Raw genomic sequence first — 22,048 nt, forward strand, 5'->3', positions numbered from 1 at the left:
AAGCCCTAAGTCTGTATCTTAACTGCAGTGATGACCATCTAGAACACAACAAAATTACAGTGCCAACGGTGACTTCTGGGATTTGAATTTGTAATACATTATTTAAGAAAACTGAAGGCATTCTGGACCATCTCCATACTATTTTTACAACTTACTGGGAAACAAAATGAAGTTGAAATGAAAAATTACTACACAGAACTAAATCTACATACAAATGAGGAAAATAACAAGAATGTCAATGGAACTGATGTTTCCAGAATTTGGTGAAATTTAAGTTACACAAGACATCATACAAGTGTACTGGAAGAAGGATGTAGTATTTTGTTTCAGCTTCATATGTATACATGATATTTTAAGGTTAAGAAGTATAGATGAGACGCCGGTACAGGTGGTCCTGTAATCCTAGCTTCTCTGGAGGCTGAGATCTGAAGATTGCGGTTCAAAGCCAGCCTGGGCAGGAAAGTCCGTGAGACTCTTATCTATAAGTAACCACCAGAAAACCGGAAGTGGTGCTGTGGCTCAAGTGGTAGAGCGTTAGCCTTGAGCTGAAGAGCTGAGGGACAGCGCTCAGGCCCAGAGTTCAAGCCTCACAACCAACAACAACAACAAAAGAAGTATACATGTGAAACACTCTTGTGTGGGCATACACATGGGCATTACCTGAAAAATTAGAAAACAGTCTTGTGTAGGAGGAGAATCTATTTTTCACTAGCCATTGCTGTGCTTCCTGGGTTGTAGCTGAAGGCTGAATTTGCTATTAAAAAGAAATGAACATAGATAAAAGGTTTCAAATGTAAAAGAATAACCCAAATGAAGTAAAATACCCGAGTCAGATGCTGGTGGCTCATGCCTGCAATTCTAGCTACTTAGAAGGCTGAGATCTGAGCATCACTGTTCAAAGCCCAACAAGGCAGACAAATTAGAGAGACTCATATGTCTAGCCAGAAATGAAGGTATGGCTCAAGTGGTAGAGCACTAACCAGCTTTGAATGAAAAACCTAAGAAAGTGAGGCCCTGAATTCAAGCCCGCGTACTCACATACACACCCTTTCCCCGACCCAAGAAGAATATGAATCTACTTACTCAGTGACCCATATAATTAACGATTCAAGCCCTGGCCAGAAATGTTAAAGCACAGGCCCCTAAAAGCATCTGATGGTTTTAGGGAAAAGACACTTACTTCACTAGATGACTGTGAAGCTCCATCTCCCTGGTGATTTGGGGAAGAAGAATTGCTGCAAAAAAAAAAAAAAGGAAGGATTTTTATAATTAAAAAAAATCAAAACACTAAAGGGTAGTAATCTGGATGGCTTCAAAATAAGGCAAACAGCTACATAAGCTTGCAACAAAAATGTAACACACAGATTAGAAGTCAATGTAATGATGATAATGGTAAGGTAAGGATACATGGGAGATCAAATCTGCCTTTATCTGTTCTAGTGAAAAAAAAAGGCTCCCTAAATTCTTCACTAGGGTGCCAGGTAGGGTGCTTTAGTTAGGAAAAAAACCCACAAGAAATTAAGTGAAATAGATAGCTAAAAATAACTGAACAATCTGAAGAAAATGAGCTACACAAGTATCATCATTATAATAAAAATATAAAACAGTATTTCCTTTAAATTAATACATCTATCCATGAACAAGTTGAACAGGCTCTCACCTATTCTCACTAGCTACTTGAAAGGCTAAGAACAGGAGGATATTGTTCAGTTTCATCTGGACAGAAAAGAATGAGACTCTTTTTCAACTCATAGCTGGGTACAATAATGTATCCTTGTCATCCTAAATTACATGAGAGGCTAAGCTTGAAGGTTCCAGGCAGCCTGGGCAGAAAAGTCTGTGATACTCCATCTCAGTGGAAGAAGTTGAGTATGATGGCATGTATCTCTTATGCCAACTGCCAAATGGGAAGCCTAAAATAGGAGGATTAAAACTAAGGCCCTGGGTTCAATTCCTCAGCACCACATAAGCAGAAAAGGCCAGAAGTGGTGCTGTGGCTCAAGTGGTAGAGCTCTAGCCTTGAGCTGAAGAGCTGAGGACAGTACCTAGGCCCAGAATTCAGGCCCCACCACTGACAAAAAAACAAAACAAAACAAAAAAACCAGTTTGATATGACAAAAGACCAATGTTCTTTGAAATAAAATATGTAAACATATTCAAGTCACTGATACTGTTTTTTGTGAAGCCCACAAACACTCTCTTTAATCTTTTGAAGACTAAAATTGGGAGTTAGGGAAGGGGTGACATTGTCCAAAAAGAAATATACTCTACCTTACTTAACTGTAACTGTAACCCCTCTGTACATCACCTTTAGGACAACAATTTAAAAAAAAACTTTTAAAACATCTTTCAAAGACTGAATCCTCTTAAAAGACTGAATTATCTTAAAATGTCCTTCCTGAAATTAGCACAGTTGTGTAAGTATGAAGCACAAGGGTGAGGTGCAAAAAGAGAAGTATTAGGTGAAAAAAAGACAGCGATTGTTCTGTGACGCTGAAGTGCAGTGTATTTCCCACCACTCTACTTCAGACACACAAAAAAGGCTAATCTGGGAGCTGGTGGCTCATGGCTATAATCCTAACTACTCAGGAGGCTGAGATCTAAAGATCCTTGTTGGAAGCCAGCTGGGAGAAAAGTCCATGAGACACTTTTTTTTGGGTCAATTGTGGAGCTTGAACTCAGGGCCTGGGTGCCATCACTGAGCAATTTTTGCTCAAAGTTAGCACTCTCCCACTTTGAGCTATAGCAACATTTCTACATTTCTGGTGGTTAATTGGAAATAAGTCTCATGGTCTTTGCTGCCAGGGCTGGCTTTGAACCATGATACTCAGATCTCAGCCTCTCGAGTAGCTAGGATTATAGGTGTGAGCCACCAGTGCTCAGCTCCAAAAGACTCTTATCTCCAATTAACTAGCAAAAATTTTGCCAGAATTGGAGGTGTGGCTCAAGTGGTAGAATGCCAGCCTTAAGTAAAAAGGCTAAGCAAGAGCATGAATCCATCCCTGAGTCCTAAGTTCAAGCCCCAGAACCAGTAAACAAACATTTTTTTTTAGACTGTAAAACTCGGGGTATGACACAAGTAGCAGAATGCTTGCTAAAGCAGCCAGGGAGGTCCTGAGTTCAATCCCCAGTACCACAACAAGGACAAAACGAAAAGAAAGGAGAGCCCGCTAACAAGAGGGAAGAGACCTGAAGGACCCCGCGCATGGTGAGGCACAGGTATGCGCACGCACACACACAGGTACCTGTCTGGGATGCTGCACGTGCTCTGCTGTGAGGAGGTGAAGGTGGGCACTGGGGAAGGGCTGTTACTCACGAAGGCTGTGGGGGTGTCGGGCCACGGAGAACACTAAGGACAGAAACAGAAAGACATCAATGATACGCTTTTAAATCTGTGGGACAGATCCTCTTGTAATTCACTCTCTAATCTGACCAAATACAAGACACCTGATGTTTAGCAAGTCAAGCAAGAGATAAGTCAAATTTACCCTGCTATGTTGTGTCTAGACATTAATGTTAGAGAAGACCTGAGGTGCTAACTTTCTAAAGCCATTTTAAATATAGACCTCCTCCTTAATCTGTATCCTGTCAGCTCCCCCAACAGGCATTCTGCTATTCTCTGAAGGCTTAGGAACAGCAGAGACAAGAAAGCCTCACAAGCAACATGCAACAGTAGTACATGGTGACCTGGACAGTGGCTGAGTCCTTCTTCCTGCTTCTTGTCCCCTCTTCTCCGAGAAGCAACCTCAACAGTACCCATGTGTTTCCTTGATAATTCTTAACATAAATAATGATCCCCAAGGAAAAATGGGCTGGTCCAATATGAAAATACAACAGCCATGCCAGTGCTGCTCCACCATGCGTCCATCCATGTGGGTGTTCATGTTTTCTCAGAGGGATAAACTTAAGTAGTTTTCAGACTTTGACAAAACTGTTACCATAGCTAGAGCAAAGATACAAAGTCACACTGAACAGGACCATTAGGAGAGAAAGCCAATGGCGAGAGTGTGCTGGGCAGTACGAGAGTCACATTTCTCCTGAATAAGGCCACATCAGGACTACTAGTATGAAGAAGCGAAGAAACGGTGGCATTCTGACAGTAGAAACCAAGTCTCACCAACATGGCTTACAATAAATACCTTACACCCATCAAAAGCATGGGTATGGAAAAGAAAATAGAAAACACAGCAAACATTCTTTACAATAGTCTATTTATCTGCTCTAAAATAGGACAAATAATTGCAGACATTTTCTACTATTATCACCTTGCAAAACAGAACTCTAATGTGGCTGGTCAGCTCATTGCATTGGTATATACCAATTTCAATATAAATAGTATCTTTCACAATAATGCCCATTCTTTTAAAACTACAGCCTTGAGACAGGTAGGGCACACACCTACAAACCAGCACTTGAGGGGCTAAGGTTAAAAGATCCAAGTTCAAAGCCAGCCCAGATTATACAGAAAATTCCAGACAGTCCTAAGGCCACAGACACTGTCTCAAAAAACTAAAACTAGCTAGGCACTGCTGGCTGGTGCTTGTAATCCTAGCTACTCAGGAGGCAGGGATCTGAGGATCACAGTTCAAATCCAGCCATGGATGGAAAAGTCCGTGAGACTCTATCTCCAATAAACTACTTATAAAAGGCCAGAAATGGCGCTATGGCTCAAGTGGTAGACTACTAGCCTTGAGCAAAAGAAGCTCAGTGCCTAGGTACCACCCCTAAAATTAAACAAACAAAACAGGACTTTTTTTTTCATCTGTCAAAGAAACCTCTACAGTTTATAGTTTGAAGAATCCAAGATTCTGTGAGCTAATGTGTAGATGTCATACACTTACTGTCACTCCTAGAACTCTTCCTTGCCCAATACAAATGATCAAATCACAGAATAAAATATGTATCTAAAGTAAATTTTCTTTTTTTTTTTTTTGGCGATTGTGGGGCTTGAACTCTGGGCTTGGGCGCTATCCCTGCACTCTTCAGCTCAAGGCGAGCGCTCTACCGCTTGAGCCACAGCACCACTTCCAAGTAAATCTTATTATTAAATTTGTCTCCCCAAATTTGCCTTGGTAATTACTGTCAACTATTTGAGGAAGTAAAAAACTTCAAATAAGAATGGACAAGTAAGGTACAGAACCCAATACTAAACTCATGCTCCAGATATACTGGTCTCACATTTTACATACATTTAGATGTTTTTAGCAGCTAGGGATGGAACCCAGGGACTTTATGCATGCTGGAGCAAGCCTCTACCGCTGAGCTCCACTGCAGTCCAGCAGTGCGGTTAACAATAAGCAAGGTACAGTGCTTATGTTCCTGAAGACAGTCTGTAATGCATAAGAGCTATAGCAGTACCATGTACTTGTACAGTTACAGGTTCAGTGTCCTGTGAACTAGCCGACTAAAGAAGGATGACTCAACATGGGCTATCAAACTCTGCAACTTTGTTGTAAGCCAAAGATCAACAACAGACACTGGTGCTACATGAACTCTAGCAGTCAGTAAAAGTTGTTGGATGGCTTCCAGTGGAGGGGCATCGGCTGAGCAGGCCTTTTCACCAGCATGTCCCTCAGAATAGAAGGTGCCCTGCCCTGGTCATCCTCATTCTGCTGTCTGTATTCAAGGTACTGGACTCAACCCAGTGCCTTTGGCCACTAGCCTCCCACACTTGTGAAACTCGAGTCGAGTTTTTAAGGAAGGGGTGACAGAAAGCACAGTCACCAATGGGAGAATGTTTCAGAAGATGACAAAAATGGAAACATAAAACTCCACAAGTGTACCCGATGGAATGGGAAGAGTGCATGTGTGCAAGACCTGGAGCTTGCTCCCCAAGTGATGATCACCTAAAACATGACCTGCAGCTCACAGCAAGCACTAGTCCTGCAAGTCCTTTTAATGCTTTGGTTGCGGTGTTTCTCCCGCATCCTATGCCCATTCTTGCTCCCATAGCAGCTGTCTTAGTCTATCAAGCATTTCGTCTTTTTTTTTTTTTAATTTTAATTATTGTGAAAATACTATACAGAGGGGTTACAATTACATGGGCAAGATAATGAATACATTTCTTATCAAGCATTGTAGCCTCCTCCTTTGTTTCCCCTTCCCTTCCCATCCCCCCCCCCCAATCTATCAGGCATTTCTTTGCTGATCAAACATGCTGCTACAATCCCACATTGGTATGCATGGGAGATGATCACTCTTTTCCTTCCTTCCTGCTAAGCTTTGTGCTTTGCCATCTACTCAAGGTACAGTCACATACCTAGTCCATCACCTACTCACCATTTGGGATCCATATTTAAGTGTTTCAGACATAGTCATAGTGTATCTGCTAACATAATCCTAATTAGATGTTTAAATGCTTTTAAAAAAAATCAACAGATACACATAAAGAACTTTCATTGTGCATCATCTTCTGGCAACCAATAGAAATGACTATTCAGTGTGGGGCCATTGTACCCAGAACCTTTTAGATTTTAACAATAAGTGTGACTATCACTTGCACTGAAAGTCAATTTTAACTACTAGGAAATACATAATATGCTGCACACTTTCTTTCACAGGGGATTAAAATACACTCTACTTTTTTTTTGGGGGGGGGAGGGGGAGGGTCCAGTCGTGGGGCCTGAACTCTGGGCCTGGGCGCTGTCCCTCAGCTCTTCAGCTCAAGGCTAGTGCTCTACCACTTGAGCCACAGCACCACTTCCGGCTTTTTCTTTTTGCTTATGTGGTGCTGAGGAATCGAACCTAGGGCCTCATGCATGCAAGGCAAGCGCTCTACCACTGAGCCACCTTCCCAGCCCACACTCTACTTTTTTAAAGAGAGGTTTCTTCTGAGTTCTAGCTCCCTCTTGGCAGCATCTTACCCAAATCAAACACAGCCAGGGTAGCAAGAAAAACACTTGAAGATGTGAAATCCCAGGCCAGTAAACTGCTGATGTTTTGCATATTTTAGACTTGAGTTAAGAAACATTCAAATTTACCAACAATTGTCTCATCTTCAGATTAGCTCTGGGCTACAACAAATTTATGAATTCCAGAAACCATTTCTTTAAATTAGCTAAATGGTTTATAATAAGCAAGGAAAAATAAGCAGGATCACCTGAAATAAATTAAGAATCTTTGTGTATCTTCAGATGGGAAATCAGTGAAGGATAAAAACCAAAAGTGGAGGGGTTAAACATTTGGGGGAAGGAGTATCTGTCCTTGACTTAAATTTTTAAAAAGGCCCAGTTTAAGACAGTGCTACTTTGTTAACCAAGATGAGTACATTTTCAGTTTTTTACATTAAAAAGCATTTAAAACAGTTTTACTCAATGCTTTCAATTAGAAATGAAGTTTCTTGTGATCATGTACCTGTGACAATGATTTTTAAGGTCTATAGATAATCAGATACATGTGTACAGGAGTGAAAATTCCATTTTGGTGCCGTAGTAGAAATACTACAACAATGAAGAGTCCTCATTAATACAAGATAGCAGCTATTAAAAAAAAATTCTTTATCAGTCTCTCTTCCTATGTACTGTAGGTATACAGCTGACCACAATTTGTTGTAACAAAATGCCTTTTTGGACAGTTAGGTGAAGGGTTGTGTCCTCTGATGGGGGAACTGGGAGTGGAGTGGGGGAGCTAAGTGCCACAGGTGCACTACTTTGGCCTGAAGCATTACATCACAAAGCAGATGCAGAAAGAAAAATCTTTGCAATCACAGATGTTGTTCTATCAATGCTGCCAAAGAGGCTTTTAAAGCACAGACAGACAGACATTCTTATACTGCATGCAGGACAGTGTGATACAGAGTATTGCACTTGTTAATGTCACGCTTGCCATCATTTCAGTATCCATAAAATTTTCTTAGAAGGCACATACATGAAAAAGCAAACCTTTAATTGTATAAATATAACTTTAAATATATTTTAGCAATATATTTTCAACTAATTTCAATGTCTTGAAGGAGTTATGTGTGTGAAGGAGAGAGGTAAGGAGGGAGGGAGGGACGGGGACACAGGAACCCAAAGGAAACACATAGCTCTAAGTGTCTTCTCTTTCCCTCTAAAACCACCCAATATGGTCAACATTGTTTTTGCTTTGACTTAAAGTGTTAGATTTAGGAAATTTTCCTCAGAGAGGAACAAACACAAAGCAGGAAGTCTATAAACAAAAACAAATTAAATCAAGACATGAACATCAAAAAACAATTTTGGCTTTACTTTTCCGTGGAAGCTGGTCCTATATCTAACACTGCACAAGGGTTCTTGCACAATGAAAAGAGAAGCAGAAGCCCCTTACACTGCCTCGCTTTGCCAGAGAATCACCGTAGTCTGCTGGCAAAGTCCGCTTGCTGGACTTTTTCTGCTCATGTTCAACTGCATCTTCAATTATAGGCTCAAGCCTCATCTGGACAAACACCAAAGATTGGGATCAATGTCTTTTAATTATACAAAGAAAGATCTAATACCCTGTTTCATGTCTTTGCAGTCCAATTAAATAAATGTATGACCAACAGGATTCAAAGTTAAAGGAAATGCAAAACCCCAGCAGTGACAAAAATTGGACATTCTAGGCCCCGACTTACTCTCTTGCCAATGTCAGGGTTTGAAGGTCTTATTTCTGAGACCTGATTGGGATTTCAGCATCTTCATTCAAAATCCCACCCAGACCACTAATCCATAAAAATAAAAATAAAAATCCCAATTTTTAAATAAAACATTTCCCCACAAATTTTTCAAAGAATGTCATGTCAATCTGCCACCCAATCATCCCACCCCCTTTGTTGTGAAACTCATCTGAGAGGTAGCGCTAATACGCAATCCTCTGCTTTTCTTGCAAAACCAAATGCTAGTCATTACCTCAGTGAGGATTGTGGTGTCATAGGATGGTTGATACTTTTCTTTCTCATGAGCTGTTCTCTTTTCCATCTTTTCTCGGTCAGTTTTTTGTTTCCTATCTGCACCTTTAGGCTTAAAGACAAAGTAGATCATTTTATTTAGCAGGCCATCAATGTTGTAACAAATGGAATATTGCCAACAGTCTGGTTTCTACCTCTTACCTTAAAAACTTTGATTTGGCAGCTAGCTGAGTGAAGGTGATCTGTGTATTCCCCACTTTCATTCTGCTTAAAAGTGTCAACCTGGATTCTGAAAGGTACTCCCTTTTCACCTCCATGTTTCCGTGGAGTAAATTCTGTGCTGATACAGTGGACCTGTAAAACAATGAGCTGAAATGGACTCAAAGAACCTTATACTGAGTGCCTTCCTACTCTGGTCTCTCTTGGATGTCCTGCTACCACCACATACCCTTTCAAGACCCTTTTAAACAGACTCCAATATATTAATCTACTTATTTCATCAATTTCTTGAATTGTGTTCAATATATAGCTTTCCAAAAATCCAACCATGAGTTTCTGGACTTGCTAATGAGCTCTTCCTACATTGCCATGCCTTTCCTTTAACAAAATACTTCAACCAGGAAAACAAGAGCACAGCAGCTTCCTATGCACATCACCCCCCTCCATCCTGGAAAATATACTCCTGTTGGGCTGAGGGTTGAGAGCCCTGTCCATCCAGAGTCTGTTTTCCCTACTGCTACTAAGCCTGTACCAGCTAGCTGGTCATCCTGCTGCACACATCCTGCTGCTTCTGCACACATGGAGAACTTCTAGCAGCCTACAAAGCCTATTACTTGTCCTACCTGACACACACATAAACGCTTCAGGGCAACCCTTGAAAGTACATTCTGCTTCCTCCCAAATACTACTGTGGAATAATAGCCTCATACAGTTACTGGCAATACCATGGTCATTTCTGAATGCTACATACACCTCAGTAAATGACTCACACTATATGAAAATTGATCTTACCATATGTAAAACCTGAGATTGCAAGTTATTATGACATATCTGGTATCCTACATGACAAACATCAATAACATAGGAAAATGTTCCACAAATATGAACCATGTTCACAGTAATTGAGGGGAAATATCCGATAAACCATCAAAATACAGCATGCTAATGATTTTTTTGGGGGGGGTCTGGTCGTGGGGCCTGAACTCTGGGCCTGGGCACTGTCCCTCAGCTCTTCAGCTCAAGGCTAGCACTTTACCACTTGAGCCACAGTGCCACTTCTGGCTTTTTTCTTTTTGCTTATGTGGTGCTGAGGAATCGAACCCAGGGCCTCATGCATGCAAGGCAAGCACTCTACCACTGAGCCACCTTCCCAGCCCATGCTAATGATTCTTTACAGTTGATACAAACCACAGCCTACTAGGATGGTCAGGAAATAAATCGTTTTCATTTTCTATCTAAATAATGCCTACACAATAGCTTAAATTTCACTACCTACAAGTTTATATAAACTAAGTACTGGAATTAGTATTTTTTTCTTCTTTTTATTTGTCGGTCATAGGGCTTGAACTCTGGGCCTGGGTGCTGTCCCTGAGTTCTTCAGCTCAAGGCTAGCGCTCTATCACTTGAGCCTGAGTGCCCACTTCCAGCTTTTTCTGCTTATGTGGTACTGAGGAATCGAACCCAGGGCCTCATGCATGCGAGGCAAACACTCTACCACTGAGCCACCTTCCCAACCCTGGAATTAGTATTTTTATACATATATATGTTGCAAGAAAAAAAAACTGGGCACTAGTGGCTCACACCTGTAATCCTAGTTACTCAGGAGGCTGAGATCTGAGGATTGCAATTTGAAGCCAGCCCAGGCTGGAAAGTGTATGAAACTTTTATCTCCAACTTAACCACCAGAAAATCAGAAGTGGTGCTGTGACTCAAAGTAGTGGAGTGCTAGCCTTGAATGAAATAGTGCCCAGACACTGAGTTTAAGACCCACAAAAGAGGGGCTGGGAGGGTGGCTCAGTGGTAGAGCGCTTGCCTTGCATGCATGAGGCCCTGGGTTCGATTCCTCAGCACCACATAAGCAGAAAAAAAAAAAAAAAGCTGGAAGTGGCACTGTGGCTCAAGTGGTAGAGCACTAGCCTTGAGCTGAAGAGCTGAGGGACAGCGCCCAGGCCCAGAGTTCAGGCCCCACAACCAGACCAAAGCAAAAAAAAAAAAAAAAAAGACCCACGAAAGAACATCTCTAGTGGGTCAGTGGCTCATACCTATAATCCTAGCTACTCAGGAGCCTGAGATCTCTGGATCATGGTTCAAAGCCAGCCTGGCCAAGAAGTCTATGAAACTCTGATCTCCAATTAACTATCAAAAAATGAAAGTGCAGGGGCTGGGAAGGTGGCTCACTGGTAGAGCGCTTGCCTTGCATGCCTGAGGCCCTGGGTTCGATTCCTCAGCACCACATAAGCAAAAAGAAAAAAGCCGAAAGTGGTGCTGTGGCTCAAGTGGTAGAGCGCTAACCTTGAGCTGAAGAGCTGAGGGACAGCACCCAGGCCCAGAGTTCAGGCCCCACGACTGGACCCCCCCCCCCAAAAAAAAGAAAGTGGAGCTGTGGTTCAAATGGTAGAGCACTAGCCTTGAGATAAAAAGCTCAGGGAAAGCACTCAGGCTCTGACAGACACACACACACACACACACACACACACACACACACACACACACACGCACATACACAGTCTTAGACACTCAGGCTTTGAAACACACACACAGTCTCAGGCACACACACACACACACACACACACACACACACACACCCCTCTTAGACATCAGACACACACACACACACACACACACACACACACACACACACACACACACACACACACACACACACACACACACACACACACACACACACACACACACACACACACACACACACACACACACACACACACACACACACACACCCCTCTTAGACATCAGACAAACTTGCTTAAGTATGCCAACAAGTAGTAAGAAAAACTACTAGTAACCATTGAAGCCCAGATAATGGATACATAAAAAAGTCATTATTGGGGCTAGGAAGGTGGCTCAGTGGTAGAGTGCTTGCCTTGAATGAATTAGGCCCTGGGTTCGATTCCTCAGTACATAAACAGAAAAAGCCAGAAGTGGTGCTGCTCTGTCTCAAGTGGTAGAGTGCTAGCCTTGAGCTGAAGAGCTAGGGGACAGTGCCCAGGCCCAGAGTTCAGACCCCATAACGGACAAAAAGAATTCATTATTATTATTTACTGTGGAGGTTTGAAATTTCAGTATTAGAACGTTTAAAATAATGTTAGAAAGAATTTTAAAACCTCAAATTTTCCCCAACTGTATCCTTTTAAATGTCAGCTTTCAAGAAAATATTTCACATGGCAAATTTTAATTATTATGACTAAAAATGGCAAAAACAGAATTTGAACAATGTTTATACACTATCATAGGAAATCTTTATGTGAATAATATGACTAAGTCAAGTAAATCCATTTTTACTACTTTTTTTTTTTTTTTTTTGTCGGTCGTGGGGCTTGAACTCTTGGCCTGGGTGCTGTCCTTTAGCTCTTCAGCTCAGGCTAGCTCTCTACCACTTGAGCCTTAGTGCCACTTCCTGCTTTTTCTGTTTATGTGGTGCTGAGGAATCAAACCCAGGGACTCACGCATGTGAGGCAAAGACTTTACCACTGAGCCACCTTCCCAGCCCTTTACTATATTTTTTTTTTAAAAAGAAAGCATTTTACAAATAAGGATTTATTTTAAAATATCTCCACAAATCAAGAACTCAGTCTCACTACAATCTTCTAAATGATAGTCAGTATACTCTTAGTAACATAAAAATCCAAACCTGAATGAAAGCAGATGTGCGTTTTGCAGGGTCCCACAGAAATTCAACTGCATTTAACTGGCTTGGATTTGTCCTTGTGTCTATTATTCCCACAGACATTGGAATATCTGTGTGTTGAAAAAGAAGTTAAATAAAAATGCATCCACTTTAAGAAACTTGCCAGGTATGTTTGTGCATGCATGTAGTCCCAGTTACTTGTAGTCTGAGGCTCAAAAATGTTCTGAGTCCAGATGTTCAAGGCCAGCCTGGGCAGCATAACAAGACCTCAACTCAAAAGTACCCAAACAAATAAACAACCTTACATCTTATTGTTATCATGTTCGAAGGAAATAATTACATCCACAGTCAATCTTGCTATTGATACTGAAATCCTCTACCATGGTATTTCATTAAGAATATAATGGAATATAATATAACTAGCTAAAAAAAAAAAAATCAAAATTCCTTGTCCAGGTTAGTTTGGCGATGAAAGCTACTTTACTTTTTAAGCATAAAGTAACTGTCAAGGCAAAGGACCTACTAATATCAAATCTTTCCTCATGTAATTAATCATGGTGCCAAAACACTAACAAGCAGAGCTAAACAATGCCAACATTTCCATATCTTTGACCACCACCTGTACCTAAATCAAGAAGTCTGTCTCCTGGGCGATTCCACTTCCAACCTTCAAGCTGTTGATGCTCTGTGTATTGTAGACGTCTGTCATGGAATACAACCCTTATGATGCTCTATGGAATAAGTGGGAAAAATGAATATATTTAAACAACTCCATTCTCATTTCTCATGTGTTAAATTACAATAGATCAAACATGCAAAAACATAATCTGCTTTTTTGCTCTTAAGACACCTGGATTATGATACACTTATTTAGTGCAAAGATTTATAACTCAAAAACAAGAAGTAGTTACTGATGCACAAATTTTATAAAAGAGCTTGGTATTGTAATTCAAAATCAAGGTGCAGGTGTATAACTTATGTGAAAGATTTTACATTGCTATAAAGAAAAGTACAGATGCACAGAATTATGAGTTGATGATAGATACAGATCCCCAGGCATAGTGGTAAAACTGTATTAATTTAAAATAATAATGTGGAATGTGATAGCACATGCCTAGCACTCAGGAGGCTTAGGCAGGCGGATCTGAAGTTCAATGCCAGCCTGAGCTACATAATGAAATCCTGTCTCAAAATACAACCACAAAACAACAGTAGTTAATCACTCTTTAAAAAGACAGTCACTCTATCAGCTAAATGGCTATATATATATGTATGTAAAATATCCATTTCCCCTAAAAGAGAATCTAAATGGAAAATTCATTCTCAACTTTTAACTTGCAAGTGAACTAACTCGAGAGAAAGAAGGAAAGAGAAAAACCTATAGATAATTTTTATCTCAACACTCAAAACTTCTAGGGAAGGTTGTAACTCTTCAGCTGGAACTCCAGGCCAGTTCTACACACTGCATTCATGCCTCCTTCAGGTTCCATAGGTTTAGAATTCCAAGCATTGTCTTATTCCAGAAGTAGGGTAACAAGTGATCAAAATCACACTAGATTTGCCTATAATCCTAGGAAGCTGAGATCTGATCTGAGGATACTGGTTCAAAGCCAGCCTAGGCAGCAAAGTCCCTGAGCTCCTTTTAATCAAGGCTAGCACTGTACCACTTTGAGCCACAATGCCACTTCTGGTTTTCTAGTGGTTAATTGGACTTTCCTGCCCATTCTGGCTTTGAAACTGTGATTCTCAGATCTCAGCCTCCTGAGTAGCTAGGATTAGAGGTTTGAGCCACCAGGGCTCCATGAGATTCTTATCTCCAATTAACCACCAGACATCCAGAAGTAGGGCTATGGTTCAAAGTGATGGAGTGTTAGCCCTGAGCTCAAAGAGTTCAGGGACAGTACCCAGGCCCTGAGTTCAAGCTCCACAACTGACGAAATAAACAAACAAACAAACCACCAGATTTGAACTAAATGTTTCTGAAACTTTCTGAGGCTATTATGCATAGAATATATTCTCACAGACTCTGCTAGGGTAAGGAAATAATTTGGTAGCAATGCATAGATACTTTTTAGTACCTCTGCTTTTCCCACTCCTTAAATATTTAGATTATTTTGAAAGATACTATTTAAAAGTAGCAATTTTCTTTTTTCTTTTTCTTTTTTTTGAGATAGTTAAATAGAGGCCACACCAGTATGGCCTGCCCAGAAACCCACCAGCATCCACCTCACAAGGTCCCCTGTGGCAGCAAAGTCCTCACAGTGCTGGTGCCCCACCAGCTGGGGGCACCAATGCTTGGGTTCACATTTGTTAGCTCATTCACATTTCATTCTATAGTCCTTGGTAGTAGCACAGAAGAAAGCACAACACAGAAAATGTCATCATATTAACTCTTTCATGTTCAGCAATTACCCAACTAAACCCATCTATTAAGATAAAAATAAAGTAAATATAAATTTACTAAGCCCCATTTCAAAAAGTAAATAGTAAGGAGATAAAAAATGAAAGAAAATTACAAAAACAGAAGATGATTAAAAAAAAGAAAAACATCCAAGGTGGGATGCTGGTGATTCATGCCTATAATCCTACTCAAGAGGCTGAGATCTGAGGATCATAGTTCAAAAGCCAAGTTGGCCAGTAAAAACTCATCTCTAATTAAAAATCAAGAAAGCCAGAAGTGGAGCTGTGGCTCAACTGGTAGAGTGCTAGACTTGAACAAAAGAAGGCCCTGAGTTCAAGCCCCAGGACTGGCCAAACCCAAACCAAACCAAACAACAACAACAACAACAACAAATCCTCAGTGGTACTAGAAGGGAGAAAATTGTTATCTAGAAGTTCTCACTAAAAGGCAACTGAATATACTCATAGAACTAGTAGTACAAACCCATAAGGCAAAAAACGTAACAAGCAAAAGCCATATTCAAATATACACACCTGTGAGTTTGAAACCAGCTTCAGCTACATAATAAGTCCAAGGCTAAGGAATAAAGTGAGACCCTGTCTCAAAAAGAAACCCAGAGCCAGAGGCTCATGTCTGTAATCATAGCTACTCAGGAGGCTGAGATCTGAGGATTGCGGTTCAAAGATCCAATTAACCACCAGAAAACTGGAAGTGGTGCTGTGGCTCAAAGTGGTAGAGTGCTCACCTTGAGCTTAAGAGCTCAGGGACAGTGCCCAGGCCGAGTTCAAGCCCCCCAACAAAGAAACCCAGAAACAAGAAGAGAAAGTATATCATTAAATATATATTCAGCACAATTAAGAAGTTCCAAACAGGAGCTGGAGATGTGGCTTAGTGGCAGAGTGCTTGCCTAACATGCATGAAGCCCTGGGTTTGATTCCTCAGTACCAAATAAACAGAAAAGGTTGGAAATGGGTACTGTGGCTCAAGTGGCAGAGTGCTGGCCTTGAGAAAAAGAAGCTCAGGGACAGTGCCAGCCATGAATTCAAGTCCCATGACAAGAAAAAAAAAAAAAAAGTTCCAAACAGCTGGAACCAATGGACTATATAATTTACCTAGCTACTCTGGAGGCTGAGAGCTGAGCTATGAGCCAGCCTGGGAAAAGCTAAAGAGACTTTACTTTCAATTAACCAGCAAAACATCAGAATACAGGAATGGCTCAAGTGGTAGCGTGCCAGTTCTAAGTGAAAAGGTGGAGTAAGAGCTCAATGTCCTGAGTCCAAGCCCCCTGGTACATATACATGTACACACATATACACACACGTAACTCATGTACACACACATGCATACATACATATACACACACACACACACACACAAAATGTAGAAGGTTAATAGTTTAAGGTTTAGTATTCCTCTAGCTGAAGGAGGACATGATTTCTAACAATTTCATCATATGTCCTTTGTAGTAGCAGACAGATCAGCTTTGACTCCCAGGCAAGCTCTTACATTATAACTGCATCTTATTCTGGAACATCAACAAAACTTAGACATGTGGCTTATCAAACAGAAGATGAACTATAAAATTAACTCTTTCCAATCAGTGAGCTATAAACATTTACTAGAAACACTACATGTACTAGTGTGGTATCTGCAAAACATCTGCTGTGAACTTGTAGCTAGACAGTTTCTCTATCAATAGTCCATTATCTCCAGCATGAGATCTACCCTTCATTTCTTCACTTGTATTAGTAATGTGTATAAGTTGTTTGTTTATATTTGCCAATCCTGGGGCATGAACTCAGGGCCTGGGCACTGTCCCTGAGCCTCTTTGTGCTCAAGGCTAGTGCTCTACCAGTTGAGCTACAGCACTACTTCCAGCTTTTTCTGAGTAGTTGTTGGAACTAAGTCTCTTAGACTTTCTTGCTGAGGGCTGGCTTTGAACAGCTACAGCAATCCTCAAATCTTGGCCTCCTGAGGAGCTAGGATTACAGGTGTGAGCAAGTTGTTTATTTTTGTTGTTGGTTTTTGAGATATTCAAGTTACCCAACCCCTGCTGGTCTCCAACCCAAAGTCTCCATCCTCTAAGCCTTGGCCCCAGAGTACTTGCTGGGATTGTAGGTGAAATGTTTGAATGCTGGGATTACAGGATGCTCCATCACACCCAGTTCTTTATGTTTTAATTTCGAAGTAAATCAAAGAAAGTTCAATAGCTTAACTTATTAACCTAGTCATTCTAAATTAATCTGACATTTATAGTTTGCTAAAAGAATTTTAAGCATGTAGTCCTACCTATCAAACTACCTATTCAGGTAGTAAAATTTTTTCCCCACTGCTAAATGAAAATGCCAACTGTTTCAGAACTGACTTTTTTCAGTTCTTTGAGGAAACTGAATTAGGGTATTTGATATGCATACCATAGTTTGGTTATATTTTCCTCTTCACACTAAATGATCATGACTTAAGAGCTAAGATAAAAATATTAATAAACTCTATAACTCAACACATACACAAACAAAGCACAGGGTACAATAAATGAAACAAAACTGGCAAATTGTTGGTAACTGTTTAAGTTGGTAAGAGATATATAGCTGTATTTTTCATATACTACTGAATGACAAACGTATGTGTGTGCTCACTGTACCATTTTACTTCTGGGTATTCAAATTTTACCATAATAAAAGGTTAAAAATTTGTCATACCATATTTGGATCTGGTTTTAAAGCTCTCTTGTACAACTGAAAATTTCCTGCCTCCAGGAGTAAGAGGGGGTACTAAAGACCTCCACACAAGAGTCACCAAGCCCTATTCAATATTATCACAGAATCTACAATTAAAAATATTCTCCAACCCAGTTACAGATACTTAAAAAAAAAAAAAAGACATGTTATGGTAATCAAATTTAACTTTCTCACATTTCTTCTGCGGAAAAAAATGTATTGCTGGGGTTTGGGGAATAAATCAATGGAATACCTGTCCAGCATGTATGTGATCTTAAGTTTGATGCCAAGCAGTAAGAAGAAGAGCAGAGAAGAAAAAAAAGAGGGGGCTGGGAAGGTGGCTCAGTGGTAGAGCGCTTGCCTTGCATGCATGAAGCCCTGGGTTCGATTCCTCAGCACCACATAAGCAAAAAGAAAAAAGCTGGAAGTGGCGCTGTGGCTCAAGTGGTAGAGCGCTAGCCTTGAGCTGAAGAGCTGAGGGACAGCGCCCAGGCCCAGAGTTCAGGCCCCACGACTGGACCCAAAAGAAAAAAGAAAAAAGAAAAAAAAGAGGACAAAGGAGAAAAGTAGTACTTAGTTTAATAACTAGCTGTAGTACAACTGGCAGATTTATCCAAAGGTGACTCTAGAAGCAACAACCCATCTAGGACCAGAAGATAGAGAGAATACTCAGTATTCCTAAGCTTCCTAAACACTGGGATGGGAAAGCAGTTAGTCTGGCTACTAGGTCAATCCATGAATACTTGTCATGAAAGCAGGATATGCTTACTGTGAATAATGCTGGTGAGCTTTTTCAGCATATGTCCACAACAAATCAGAATGCCCAAAGAAACACAAACAAGACAACACAAACAAGACATCCTCTATGGAAATTACCAACCCCACTGACTGAGCATAGTTAAGACAAAACCAAAATGCAGATAATAGCTATGTAAGACTACTTCTATTAGAAATTCACTGGAAGACCCAAAAGTTAGAAGAAACCTGGGAACTAGGTCTGAGCTGGCAAGACAACCATTCAATAGTAACAAGATCATCGGTGCTTCTCTCAGAGAGAAGGAAAATATCTAAGCTCAACCTCTTGTAGGACTGAAATTCTTCTGCCTCCCAGAGTAAAAAGGGGTATGAAATATGCCAAAGGCTCTCTCATTTTAGACATCCAAGTGCCAGGCAGCTGTGTCTCCCAGACAATATGCCAAATTCAGATTGCCTTGATTACCAAGCAGTATAAGCAACCATTCCCTCCACAAGACTGCTTTTTCCTCTAAAGTGACAGATCCAGTAGATGGAATCTGTCCACACTGAAGGGCCAGCACCCCCTGGGTCATGACATGCCATTCTGCAGGAACACGGAAGAGGGAAGAATCAAGAGAACTCATGCTTGTTGGCCTTTGATATTCTGCCTTCCCCAATAAGCTTCCTTCCTCCATGAACTTTGCCCTGTGATGCTATAGACTGGATGAGACCAATTCATGACAGGAAAATAATAGAAGAACCCACCTGGCCTAATAGCGGAGGGGACAGGGATGGTTCTAAAGACATATCCTAAAAAGCTAGCCAGACAGACAATGGCTGCATCTCCTATACCTGAGATGACTCATTTCCTTGTTCATGTGTCAGTATGGGCAACAGAGAATGCAAACTTCAGTCAATGATATTTTAAGAAGTGGCTCACACCTGTAATCCTAGGTACTCAGGAGGCTGAGCTCTGAGGATTGTGGTTCGAAGACAGCCTGAGCAAGAAAGTCCATGAGACTATTATCTCCAATTAACCACCAAAATAGCCAGAAATGGAGCTGTGGCTCAAGTGGTAGAGTGCTAGCCTTGGGCAAAAAAGCTCAGGCACAGTGCCCAGGTCCTGAGTACAAGTCCCAGGACCAGCATAAAGAAAAAAAGTGGACTAAGGGATTTTTTAAAAGTCTGATATTGATTTCATTTCCCCTCACATTATCTTTTACTTTTGAAAAGTAGTTTACCGTTTTAGTTGTGGTGATGAGTTTTGTCCCCCCATCACTGCAACTAACTTGATAATGTTTTTTTTGTTTGTTTGTTTGATAATGTTTTTGGACTCCCAATGAAGCTGTAATCTCTACTGTACAGATGCAGAAACAAAAAATTTTGCTCAGAAAGTTGAAAGTTTTAATTATAGCCATAACTTTCTAAAGTGAAATATAAAATATTTTAAGTAAGAACTCTTGCAGTGAAACTGATACTTTTATTAATCACTGCAGCATTTTTAAGTATTAAAATACTGTCCATACCTTTACCAACTTTCCACTGATCTCAGGCATATCTCCCATTTTCCGATTATCCAGCATCCGAATTTCATAAGACTGACCTAATATAAAGAAATTAAGTATCAAAAACAATTCATGTGAAGGAAATTATTCTGTTCAACATAATTTGTTTCTCAGACCATATAACCGTTTGGAGCTAATTTAGCATAAACAGGAGGATGATGGCCCAGGGCAGGCTTGGGCAAAAAGTGAGACTAGCTCAAAAATAATTGGAGTGGCTAGGTGTCAGCTGCTCCCGCTATAACCCTAGCTGCTCAGGAGGCTGAGATTTGAGGTCTGAGGTTCAAAGCCAGAGTTAGCAAACAAATACAAGACACTCTTATCTCCAATTAACCACTGAAAAGTTGAAAGTGAAACTGTAGCTCAAGTGGTAAAGAGCCAGTCATGAATAAAAAAGCAGAGTGAGAACAAGAGTCCCTAAATTCAAGCCTTAGTACTGGTGAAAAAGAAAAAAACAAAAAGTAGGACATAAAAATGTGTTCTAGGGATGGAGAATAAAATGTGGCTCAAGTGATAGAGTGCCAGATGAGCAAGCTCCAGACCTTGATTCAAACCTCATCACCATAAAAAAAAAAAAAAAAGACTGGGGCGCGGGCATTGTAACACTTGTTATGCTTCAAATGGTTTTCATAGCAGAAACTACATTCCTCAATGGTAGTATCTACTGAAAGAACTACAGAGTTTCACAGGTTTAATTCTCTATTTGTTCCTTGTCCACAATTCTTGTAAATTACATGGTTCCTTGAAACACTGGTCTAGGTTCTAAATGAAATATAAAGATGTAAAGTTAACACAAATAGTAACATTCTGCAAGATACCAGTCCTATTTTTAGCTTTACCTTTTGAATTTACTTCCCATACTTTTTCCTCTCTTTTTGGCTTAGAAACAAAAATGTAGTGACAGATTTGAAAAATGTAACTGTTCTGAGTTCATGTTCACCACCTTTGAACATACAGACTGTAAGTCTCACTTTCACATGAACTACAGAACAACACAGAGTTCAAGAAATGACAGGATCCTCTTGCTAAGTTCAAAGCTTTAGGAAACTATTTCTAAGGTCCCAACTTTAACCTAGCAACAGCCACCAAAAATCAGAAGGAATTTCACTATGGAATATAATGAAACATTCAATTTTTAATTTTTTCTATCTAAAGTTTATTGACACTTTAACAGAAATTCTAAGTCAATAAATGTGCAATTTTTAGGACTTACAACCTGTTTGTACACTAGCTAATACTGGCTAATTAATATTCTTAGCAGAGTATTCTCCAAGTAGAACTTGGCTCCCAAATGAGCAGGCATTAAAAAAATAAATAAATAAATAAATACAAGAAAGGCGATGCTGGTCCAGCAGCAGCAATGAGCCAGTGCACATTGCAGCAAGGAGATTAAGTCCCACTCATATCAGTGAGTAAGAAGTGTCAAAGATGGAGACTCCCCAACTGTACAATCAGAGACAGCCTATTCCAGCCAGTAATCTACTCAAAGGAAAGTCATTACTCCAGGTTGGGGCTACAGTGGTAACTCTAAGACCATCAGAGCTTAAGATCAAAAAACTCTTTTTACAAATAACAACATAAACATAAATAGGCCAATACAAATAGTTTCTAAATTCTGTACCTCTATGGTTCCAAATAGTACAAAAAAAAACTTAACACATCAAATACACCAAGAAATTGTGTTTCAACTTCTACTTGACAGACTGAAGAAACATTTAAATTTTTTCTTTATAGCATTCTACAATGGGATATACTCTTCATTAACTGCTGCCCAAGAGGAAAAGTCTAAGGGAAGGCTACTAGTGAAGATCAAGTTATAGTATAGACTAACATTCAATCCCTATCTACTTGCCACCTCTCCTCTGAGGATGTCCACTTTTCAAAAGGTAGTGATGGCTGGGCTGGGAAGGTGGCTCAGTG

At 40.3% G+C, this 22,048-nt stretch overlaps 1 protein-coding gene across 4 annotated transcripts in view; it reads right to left on the reverse strand.

Moving 5' to 3' along the window:
• The window catches only part of Ubp1 (upstream binding protein 1), a 58,857-nt gene that overhangs the window by 11,333 nt on the left and 25,476 nt on the right, over positions 1 to 22,048 (reverse strand). For 3 of the 4 annotated variants that reach the window (XR_011368698.1, XM_070006508.1, XM_070006505.1), the window contains 9 exons: positions 20,093 to 20,169; positions 13,339 to 13,444; positions 12,717 to 12,823; positions 9,047 to 9,199; positions 8,847 to 8,957; positions 8,287 to 8,394; positions 3,246 to 3,349; positions 1,181 to 1,235; positions 661 to 754 (listed from right to left, as the gene is read on the reverse strand). Coding sequence is in view for 3 of the 4 variants with exons in the window: in XM_070006508.1 (XP_069862609.1) it covers positions 661 to 754; positions 1,181 to 1,235; positions 3,246 to 3,349; positions 8,287 to 8,394; positions 8,847 to 8,957; positions 9,047 to 9,199; positions 12,717 to 12,823; positions 13,339 to 13,444; positions 20,093 to 20,169 (915 nt within the window). In the remaining variant the exon portion in view is untranslated. The remainder of the gene's footprint in view (positions 1 to 660; positions 755 to 1,180; positions 1,236 to 3,245; positions 3,350 to 8,286; positions 8,395 to 8,846; positions 8,958 to 9,046; positions 9,200 to 12,716; positions 12,824 to 13,338; positions 13,445 to 20,092; positions 20,170 to 22,048) is intronic. The other variant, XM_070006506.1, reaches the window with a different exon arrangement.

The sequence above is a fragment of the Dipodomys merriami genome, unplaced genomic scaffold, assembly GCF_024711535.1.
Source record: "Dipodomys merriami isolate MVZ:Mamm:240054 unplaced genomic scaffold, mDipMer1.0.p SCAF_7, whole genome shotgun sequence".
In the NCBI taxonomy this organism is placed as follows: domain Eukaryota; kingdom Metazoa; phylum Chordata; class Mammalia; order Rodentia; family Heteromyidae; genus Dipodomys; species Dipodomys merriami.